The sequence below is a fragment of the Gavialis gangeticus genome, unplaced genomic scaffold (assembly GCF_001723915.1).
Source record: "Gavialis gangeticus isolate Ggan-Ray unplaced genomic scaffold, GavGan_comp1, whole genome shotgun sequence".
NCBI lineage: Eukaryota > Metazoa > Chordata > Crocodylia > Gavialidae > Gavialis > Gavialis gangeticus.
Window position 1 is genome coordinate 5,619,758 of NW_017729013.1, and position 10,587 is coordinate 5,630,344.

General features: G+C 49.8%; 1 protein-coding gene across 1 annotated transcript in view; it reads left to right on the forward strand.

The window, feature by feature from the left end:
* Positions 1-10,587, forward strand: part of MYBBP1A (MYB binding protein 1a) — a 74,788-nt gene that overhangs the window by 56,645 nt on the left and 7,556 nt on the right. The window contains exons 27-28 of the mRNA XM_019511318.1: positions 9,394-9,495; positions 10,169-10,293. Coding sequence (XP_019366863.1) covers positions 9,394-9,495; positions 10,169-10,293 — 227 coding nt within the window. The remainder of the gene's footprint in view (positions 1-9,393; positions 9,496-10,168; positions 10,294-10,587) is intronic.

Genomic DNA, 10,587 nt, shown 5'->3' on the forward strand with positions numbered 1-10,587 from the left:
CCCCCGCATAGCCTCCAGCCAGTGCCATTGCTGCCCACCCTGAGTGCAGCCCAGCCCCCTGCTGAGAAGAGCTCAGTGCCACCTTGGCCCCAGCCTGCTGCAGCAGCAGCAGCCTGCCCTCGCCCCACACACAGATCAGGGGCATGCACCACCCCACGCCCTCCCAGGGTACATGCACCAGTGGGAGCCATCCCCCCGTACTCCCAAGACAGCCCACTTGCAACTCTGTCCCTTGCTCCACCCCATCAGTGCAGCGCCTGCCCCAGCCCCACTCCCTCCCTCATTGCGGGGACCTCGATCTGCTCCCACCCCACCCCCCTGTAGACCAGAAAAAGATAAGTGGAACTAGGATTAAGAACCAAGGATTCCTGGCTCCAGATTGAGACATAAATTGTGGTCCCTATTCCCAGCACTGGAAAATGTTTGCCAAGAATTGGGGAAAAACAAATCGTTTGTTTTGCAAACATGGTCCTGCAAAGATTGCCTCTGGTGAAAGGCATTGGAAGAAATTGGTTTGAAGCTATCTGAGAGGTAGTCCGTGTGCCTGCAGACTGGAAAAATATTCAGGTTGTATTGGTTAGTGCATCAGTGGGTATAAATAACTAGTTTTAAGATGCAGCTTTGTACGTTTCTGAATGGGGTTGTCTGCAGGGGCTGAGGGCTGGACTTGATGATCCAAGTGGTTCCTTCCAGCCCTGTGCTCTATTTTCTACCTTTTTGTACAATGACCTTTTCCTAGGCGTAGGTTTCGTTCTTCACACTTTTTAAATTGGTGGTTAGAGTGGCTTTTAGCTTTTTATAGCTTGGAATATTAGCAACAGAACAAATTGCTCTAATTTCTTCGTCATTGGGTAGGGAGAAAAATCTAAGCAAACCTATTTTAAGCAATTCTGAGATGACATTTATACAAGGTAGTACTGGGCTTTGGCAAATTGCTTTTCTTTGAATGATTTCATCAGGAAATGATGAGTGAAGCTAGATTCACTTCAAGGTAAACCCTTCCATTGCTGCCTGTCTCCCGTATTGTGCTTTCTTACCTACTTCGGGTTAAATACCCGCAAGTTTCGAAAGAGAGTGCTCTGACATGTCAGGAAGCCACTGGATTTTATGATGCCTCTACATCCGTGGGTCCCAGACTTCGTGGACCACTGCCAGCCTCTGCTGGAGGGTAACAGCATTCAGTCCCTGCTGGCTGGAGGTCAGATGTAGAAGCTGAAAGTCTTTGTCCTTGACCACCCTTCCCAGACAGTCCAGTCCCAGTTTTGTTAGTGCAGAATTTGCTCGTTGTTTTGATGCAGTGTAGTCTGCAAAGCTGGGAGTTCGCACTGGCCTCACGCCCACCTCTGGGTAGGCAGCACCACAGCTCACAAGGGAGCCTGCTGTTCGTCAGGTTTGCAGCAGCACAGCCAGCGACTGTCCAGATTAAGCCTTGCCCCAGTGGCACAAGGGGTGGGGGAGAGGCTGCCCCCTGTGTTTTGCTTTCCCATCCCATCTTCCTTGAGCGACCATATGTGCGTACGCTGGGCTGGAGGGCCGCTTAGTCATGAGCAGGCAGCCTGGAGGCAGCTTTAACAGCACATGCTGGAGCTGGGAAGAGAGCAACGTGCTAAAATTGCCTCTGTGGGTGTCGCTGTGTCCCTGTGCAAAACTAAGAGGCAAGAGAGGGGGACAGTCGGGAGCTAGAGCCTTAAATGAGGAGACATCTGCCTGAAATAGCAGCCCTAGCTGCTGCAGGGCCATGCCTCTTGCACTTACATAAGCTTGCTTGACCTTATTTATTCTCAAGTAACTGAAGCCTGCTGCCAGAACACGTACAACACAACCTCCAGGGCCAGGCGTGCTCATTTTGGTGCCTGGGCAATTGGCTAGTGCAGCCAGTAACAGTGGAAGAGTGTGTCACGTGGCAGAACTCCATTCACCTGAGGGTCTCGAAACCCCTTGTTAATACTAACTCATAACGCCATCTCGCTCTTCTCTAGCACCTTTCAGTAGATCTCAAAGCATCTGGTAAGGGATCATGGTGTTGTTTCAGTGAAGCATCCAAGTCCCTTCCTCTAGAATATGACACCCTTCACGCACTGCAGTACAGGTGGGGAAGATGGGATACTGAGCCTGGGATTTTGCACTAGTGAAGCAGCTGGATCTCTAGAGTTGCGCTCCAGTTTTCTATCCATGGTGATACGTGGCCTGTCCTGATCCAGTTGTCTGTCTACTGGGGTACGTGGCCTAATTCAGTTGCACAGCAGCCTTTCACGCCAAAGAAGGATCATTAGCATCATTTCACCCACAGAGAAGGTATGTTGGAGTGTGAATTGCCTGGAGTTGAGCTGTGAGCCCAGTGAGGGAACCCAGGCATCCTGAGAGCTGGGCTTTGTCCAGGAGACCACACCACTCTTGCCATGTATGTTTTTTGGGGAAACTGCTGCTGGACTTGTCTGCCGTGACTTTGTACATTATGGCTGAACCTGCGTCTGAGGCTGCTACACTGTAAAGCCGAATCCCACTGCAGGGCTAGATGATCCTTTTGGCCCACTTGCATTCATAAGGCTGTTTTGTTTTTGGCATCCTGTTCTGATGGTGCTTTGGCTTGAGAGGAGTCTTAGAGCCGGGAGTGAAGAGTCCATCTGTGATCCTCATCCTTGGGTAAAGTCTGCTTGCTCCTTGCATGGCAGAGGTCCAAGGAGGAGCTGGCCTGTATCTGTCCTTCCTCTGCTGTTTCATAATGTTCATGCCTTCATGAACGCTGGGCCTTTCCAGGCTGAATTATTCCGGGGTTGAGTTTACCTCTTGCCCAGGCCTGCACCTCCTGTTTTTCTTCACTGTCAAGTACATGCGTGCAACTGGGTGGCACAGACTTTTCTCTCTGCAGCCCCTGTAAATCATTTGGCATGTAGGCGGTGGTATGCTCTGGGGCTGCCTTAGTACCTGCCATTACTTGGTACAGGCATAGTTTGATAGCCTTTCCTTGCCTCCTGCTCTTTGTGTGTGGGAGACGTGTACTGATGCTTCCTCTGTTGGATCTGTTCTGCAGATAAGCAGAGAACTTAAATCTTTTGGCCCATCTATCCAAAACTGTTCATCATCATGGCAGAGACATGACTGTAAATGGTAGTTGCCAAAGATTGTGAAAGCGGAGGAGCTGTGGGGAGTTCCTTGCTTACTGTATGTCTGTGGCTATAGGTTTGAGTGCTGGCCCATATGTTGGAGAAATAGTATAAATCCTCTAGAAAGGAAGTAGTTGGGGTGCCAGCCTGGGACTTCATGGATGTTAGGGCTGTAAGAGACCTTGCGAGATCAACAGATTCAGCCCCCTGCTTTGAGAGAGAACATTTAAGTTCCTTTCTCTGCCAGAGACTCCCTGTTTGTCCTTAGTCAAGTCACTTTGCCTTTGTGTGCCTCAGTTGCCCATCTATAAAAACTCAGCACCGTCCTTTCTTGCAGGAGTGATGCGAGGCTAAATACACTGGTGGCTTTGAGCTGCTCCAACACGGCAGTAACAGGAGCTGTAAACACCGGGGGGTGAAATGTTAATTTTTTTTTTTTTAATCAAACTGTCAGTTTTTATTGGCCTAAAGAAATGTTTCTATGCAAGTTACATCTCTGTATACTGCTGGATACCGAGGGAGTGAAATCCTATCTGAACATGACCGGGGGCTTCCAGGAAGATGATGAAAAGCTCACTAAGCTGTTTGCTGCTGGGAGAACGCTGTTTAAAGGGCAAGTTTCCTTAGTAACTTGGGGGTGGGCAGGGGAGGTCCAGCAGCACCGAGTACCTGGCTTGTTAAATTGGCATCACTGCACCTCCATCCATCAGCATCGGGACTCCTGTGGTGGGGGTGGGGAGGGCTGGGGATAGCGCAGCAGCTTGGCCTGGGCTTCTGTTTGGCTCGGCGCCACCCCACTCAGCAGAGTCGTCGCTTGTTGATACGGCAGGGGGGTCTCTGGGGGGCCCCAGGGTGGTTGTGTTATGTGAGTGAGTGGGAAGGACGTGCCAGAGAGCTTGCTTTCAGATGGTGCTGGAGCCCTCAGCTAGGAAACGCCCTCTGCTCTCCACACGGGGATCTGGGCTATCGCTTTGCTTCTGATCTTGGACGGACTGTTCCCCCTTCAGAAATAGTAGGCATGGAAAGGTACAGTGTAAGTGTTTAAAAGTGGGCAGTTATCTACCCGGAGTGGAGCAGGAGCATAGGACCGCATCCATCCATGCGGGCTTCATATTGACCCTATGGGCAGTAAGGGCGCCTTTGTGGCTACGGTGCCAGCCTTGCAGCCTGCGCACCCACATTTTATTCTCTGCTGCACCACAGACTCCTTGGGCAACCTTGGTCTTGGGCTCAGTTGCTCTGGGCTGCTCGTGGACTGTAGGAACCGAGGTAATAGCACAGGAGCATTGTGAGGGTCAGTACAGTGAAGCTGATGAATCCTTTCCTGTAGCATCTGAATTCCCATAAATGCCTGGTAAAGAGAGATTGAGCTTCGGACCAGAGTTTGGCAGTTTGGATGCAAAATAAACGAATGCACAAATATAAGGAAGAGTAGGGGGAGAGTTTCCGATCCGTGACCAGGATCCTGCTCGTTTAAACTCTTGCATACAGGCAACAGGAGTGTAACATAAAGCCGCGGATTCAGGTGCGAGGTTCAGGTTTTAAAGGCTGGATTCTCAGGGCAGATGGTTGTGCATGGTTGCTCCTGATTTGCAATAAAAGAAAACACATTGCCGTGACGGTGCTTACAAATGGAGTAACACACGTTGGGGAGGAGTGCAGCATAAGAGCCTGCCCAGGACAGAACTTGCATGCATAAGATGCATTAGCTTGCCTTCATGTTCAGTAACCCAGTGTGCATGTACAGCTAGGAGTTAGCTATGTCTGCAGGCTGAGTGCGCAGCTGTGTGCTAGTTGGGCCTCAAGAGCGTGAATGAATGTAAGAATCAGCCTGTGTCTTCTGTAGGGTGAAAAGCTAAGAAAATTCCCTTGTGTATTCTCTTCCCTTCTGGATTTTCTTAGCTCTACATGTCCGACTTCTAGGCAGGGAATATATTTTTCCTTTCCCACGTGCATATTTCTGCATACTACTAGGAAATGCTTTGCATTGTCTCCTTTATGTGCATCTCGCATGCAGTTTTACATCCGTCTGTCTGTACTTATAAGGCCACGGTTAGTGTAGTTTTGAGCACGCCACAGTCTCTCGGGTGTTCAGCAACCACGTGCGGTAGGGGTGAGCCGTTATATTTTTTCTCCTCTGTCATTCGAGACCAACGAAGGCTTAAAGGTGCAGTTGTGTTAGGACATGAACCTGGAAGACCTGGTTTCCATTTCCAGCTCTGCCTGAAACTCTTTATGTGGCCTTAAGCAAATCGCCTCGACCCTGATCCTTACAGGTGTTTAGGCCCACGACGCCCTTTGACAGAGAGCCTGTGAGGGCCTGACTGCTCCACCGGATTTTTGCCCTCCGCTCAGACCTCGCTGGATTTAATATCACAAATAACAATCCCAGCTGCGCTTTGCTCTCCAGGCGGCACGCCCATCAGCAGTAAAGCTTGGGATAAGGCCTCCCCTGCTCTAGCAACACTAGGAGCCCTTAGGAGCAGAGCAGATGCCCTGTGTAACCAGCTGCAGAAACATCACTGCCATTCAATTGTGCGAGGGGCAAAGCAGGGCCTACACTGCTTGGGGCAAAAGATTTCCAGCTTGGAAAGTGCCTTCATGTTCTTTCCTCTTAGAAGACGACCTGTCCAGATGCTCGGACAGCTCAGACGTGCTAGACCAGGTAACCGGAGCAGGTATTGCCGAGCTGTAGCTTGACCCGAGCTTCCTTGTCAAGTGGGACCGGGGATTGTGGAGCATTGAGAGCAGCGACAACCAGAGCAGTAACAGATATTGCGACCAGCCAACTGTGAGCGGGGGCAGGCGGGAAATCAGCAGTTCCCTGGCTGTGCCTCCTCCAGCGTAATCCCAGAGCAGCAGGTGGCAAGCGTGAACAAAGGACTCTCCCAACACCAAACCCTCTGCTGTGCACCTGGGGGGAGGAGGAGAGGACACACGTGTGACAGGCTCATCGCTTCTCTTAGTGCACTGATGCTGCGCTAGTACAAGGCTGGATGTAGCCTGGGCTCTCGTTCAGGAGCACTTAAGTATGGGCCTGTGTCCCACTCACCCGAGGGCTTGACTGCGCTGGTGCTAGTGGTGTCACTGTCTAGTTTATTGGTGCAGGTGTCCTCAGTGCAGACAGGGGTGTTGCTTGTAGCTATATTGCTCTAAGGACATAGGCAGACAAGGTTATTTGGGTAAATGTGATATCTTTTGCTTAGACCAACTGAACTTTTGGAAAAATTGTTCTTCGCAAGCTTTCGGGCACAGGTGCCCTTCCTCAAGCATGGGAAGACTCTATTATGGGAGACTCCCTATGCCTAAAGAAGGGTGCCTGTGCCCCAAAAGCTTACAAAGCACAATTTTCCAACTATTCAGCTGGTGAAATTAAAATAGATCCCATTTACCCAAATAACCGCATCTGCTTTCAGTGCAGATGGGGACTAAAAAAACCCGTGATACCAGGCAACTCCTTTTGGGTCTCAGTGGGAAGTGCAGCTGTTTGCAGCTGCTGCAAGTGGGACTAGAGGCAATTTTGGACCTGATGCGACTCCTAGAGAAGTCAATGGGAGTTTCTCCATTGACTGCAACAGGCTGTACATACTACTCACGTGCAGTGACCAGGATGTTTGAGACCAGGGAACAGAGATTAAAATGAAACAGAAATGGCCTGGCCTCTTCCATTCTTCCTACTTCATTCAGCTTCAGTGATGAATCCAATTGCACATATGCATTGGAAAGGAAATAGGACTTTTTCCAAGTGTTTAATATTAAAAAGGTTAACTTTAAAAATGTGAAATTACTTCTGATCACTGCCTCTCTTTCCCCTCCCGCTGCTCCTCTTCCCCATGAGCTTTGTAAACTCTTCAGTGCAGAGACCATCTCATTATGACTTTATGCAGCCTCTAGCACAGCGGGAACCCGATCTCGAAAGGGGGCCCTGAGAGCTGCGCTAATTACCCATAATTAACAATGCTAGCCTGGCAGCATCCAATTTTAATATTGAGAAGAGCAGGCTTAATGCAAATTTGCCTGTTTTGTTTAAGCAATTGACTTGATGTTTTGTTATTATTATTATTGGAATAAGTGAAATGAATGGAGTGTTCCTAGTCTGTAGAGTAATGGTGTGTGTGTGTTTTTAATTACATAGCTAATATTTGTTTCCTCTTTTACCTGAGAGACTTCAGAGCTGTTGAATCTTCTGTAACCTTGGAGGTTAGTGACAGCTCTGGAATAAGGCAGAAAGGCTTTATATTCACCGAGTGGAGTAATTAGCAGGTTATTCATAGTCAGATGAAGTGGCAGTGCAAGGTCTTGTCTGCTGAATGTGCCCATCCAGGCACCGGATCTGCTGGCTGCGTCCAGAGCCCTCGGCGTACCTGACCATTAAGTGACTGTGTTTTCATAGGTGGGATCCAGGGTTATGGATTCCCTTAAAGGTAATGAATGTTTGTGCTAGAGGTCTTTGCTGCTTCAGCAGTTGCACATAATCTTATCTTTCCACTTTATTTTCCTGCATAGCTATGCATCAGATTCTTCTGCCTTCTTATCTTGCTGCTGAAACGTATGCTTGGGCAGAGCTTGCTTTGCGCAATCGAATTGTTTATGTTCCTCTGAACCCGCTGAGCACAGGGCAGATGAGCCTGATCTTTATGCTGCTGTAGAGCAGGGGCAACTCGTCTCACGTCACTGTGCGCATCTAGGCATGAACGTTTGGCCAGAATAAAACTGATGCTTGCGATGCAGCAGATGGTCGCGCGCACGCGTTGTGAATTCCACATTTCCTTTCCCCTCTTTCTCTTATGTTTGATGTGACGAGCATCCTGCCAGAGTTGGGCAAACGGTTCTCAATATGCAGCTTATTTGTTAGTCCTTTTTTCTTTTCTTTGCTGTTCGTGCATGGTCCATGCCTGGACTGCTGCCTTTATACACGTGTTCAAAACTGAACCAGATTTGCTGCTCCAGAAGACTTGGCAGCCTGGCTTAGCTGGCACTTTCAGCTGCAGCAGCAAATTGCACGCGTGGAGGACTTTTTGGAGAGGCTTCACAGCGCTTGCACGTGTCCCAGGCCTTGGCCTGTGTTGTCACTGGACGGTTGCAACAAAGAGAGACTGCTCAACGAGGAGGGCAGGGCTGTCCTCATTCCTGCTGGCTGGCTGGCTGTCATGCTGGTGTAGTCATCTGGCTTTTCCCTTTCTGGTGCATTAATTCATTGGCAGTCCCAAATGCCTGAGGCATCAAGACCAAGAGAGGAGTGAAAACTCTTTTTGGGCTGGCGTGTCTTAAAACTCAACGAGGAGTTGAGCAGCCTGCCTCGGCCACATCAAATGGGCAGCCCGCTTCTGCTAGGGAAACGTGGCATGAGGGCAAAGCACTGATATAGTTGCAAACCCCTAGTGCAGAAATCCTGTACTGGTGCCAGACTGGTTTGTGCTGATTTATTCCCCACTCCCAGGTGCAGGCCTGACCTTTTTCTCTGCACTGACAATTCGCCCTGTGATGATGTCTTCAGTTTAACTAAAGTGGTGAAGAAAACTCTACCCTAGGGCTGTAGTCAGCAGCTGGAGGCAGGGGGTCCTGCTCCTGGCAGCAGGAGGGCCTGGCATCCCTGGGCAGGGTCATTGATCCTGCTGTCTTTTTACACCTCTCGTCTTCCCTTCTATACCTCTTAAGTAGTTCTGGCCTTGCCTCGGCTTCCACTGAAGTGGCCTCCCTTTAGGCTGGAGCTTTCCAGTGTCTCCAAGCACCTGCAGTGCAAAGAAGAAATTCAAAAAGAGAAGACGTCTTTTTTTTGTCGTTGTCCTCTTTGGTGAACATAAGCTTGATTGACAAGTACCCTCTTAGCACTGGCATCTGGGAGTTCCCAGGCTTGAGTGTTAATGGATTTTTGCATTAGCACCGCACGTGTGAATCCCAGCTCCTGCAGCTGCCGAGCTACTGTGGTCCCTGAGGTGATGCTGTTGCCCAGCAGTCTCCTCTGCGTTTCAATGCAGGAGATAATAACTTCCCTCCTTTTATCCAGTGCACTCTAATAGGTCTCTAGCTGTACCTGCTCATCTCAGCCAAAGCAGGATTGTACCCAGCGGTATGTGTTTCTCTGGTTTTGTCCAGTCTCTTTTAATTAAGCCAAGCAAGAGCAGCTTCTACTATTTATCTGCTTAAGCTTTTTTCACAGTCTGATGGGCCTCACTGTGTCAGAGGGTTTTACCAATGTGTTAATCCTGCTAATCACTTGTCTGCTTTCTCCCAAGGAAAGTCTTTTGTTTCTCAATTTAACGTACTCTCCTTCCTCCTCCCTTCTCAGAGCTTGATGGCAGTCAGCGAGTTCAAGATGAAGGTGGACCAAGAGAAAGTCATCAAGTGTTTGGAGCTATTGAGTTTCCTCCTCAAAACTGCCAGCCAGCAGGTGAGCCTCTGGTCACTGGTCCCGGCTGGGGTCAGTCTATCCCACGTGCCAGTCTGTTTTGGCAGCATCAGTGAACAGCTGTCCTGTGGGCAGGCTCCAAGAAAGCATGCATTTCAAAGGGTTGCACTGATGTTTTAACCGTCCAACTCGTACTGAATTCAGCATGAGGGCTGTTGCACCTGTTCAACAAGCCCCCCCGGCAGGACTTTGTAGCTGGGTTTGATCTGAAAAGCCCTGATATCCAGAATAGTACTAACGCTCTCAGTACCTCTCCAAGCGTTTTTCAGTGAGGTCAGAGGCAGCGTGGCCCACTGGATAGAGTCTCTTCTCAAGCCAGCAGCAAAGGAGCATTTAGAGGAGCCAGGGTGTCAATGAAAGGCACGTGGATTGGAAACCAGGGTCAAGCCTCACTGGTGCCAGTGACTCTTTCTGCTGCTGTAGGGTCTTTATGCCAGAGCTGCGGATGGGAGCAGCTATACTGGGGGCTGAATTTCCAGTGTCAGCAACCCCTGCCTTAGAGAGAAGTGCCCTTGTTCAGAGGAACTGGGTGGGGTGCGGGTGTTGCCTTTTGAGTGAGGGAATATCCCTGAGATGGGTGCAGTGCTGCTGTAAACATTGCTTGGATTCAGTGCCTCGTATGGTGCAGCCCTCGGTTGTTCCCTTTGTCTTGCAGATGCTGCACGTAGAGGTGACAGAGGTGCCTGGGGCACTGCAAGCTCTAAGCCTGCAGGAAGGGTTTGGGAAGTCCGTGCGCCTTGACAATATCTACTGGAACGTCATGAAGCTGCTGGGATTTACGTACGTATGCCCCGCTGCTTGAGCTCTCCATGGTGTGTGAGATGCAGGCTTTCCATGCTCCCCTTCTCTCAAAGCGTGGGGCTAGGGTTAGTTAGTTCTGCACTCCTCACCTGGGCTTTGGCACCCTCTTAGGACAAAGGCCAAGCACATGGTTCACGGTCAAGACCTACCTGGCTAACTGGTGGGCTGCATTGACCCTGTACCTAAGGGCAGGAAGAAATGCCATGTTCCCAGAAATCTGTGCGTCCATCTTGTAAACCAGCCTTAGATTTTTTTTTTTTTTTTCCCTGTTCC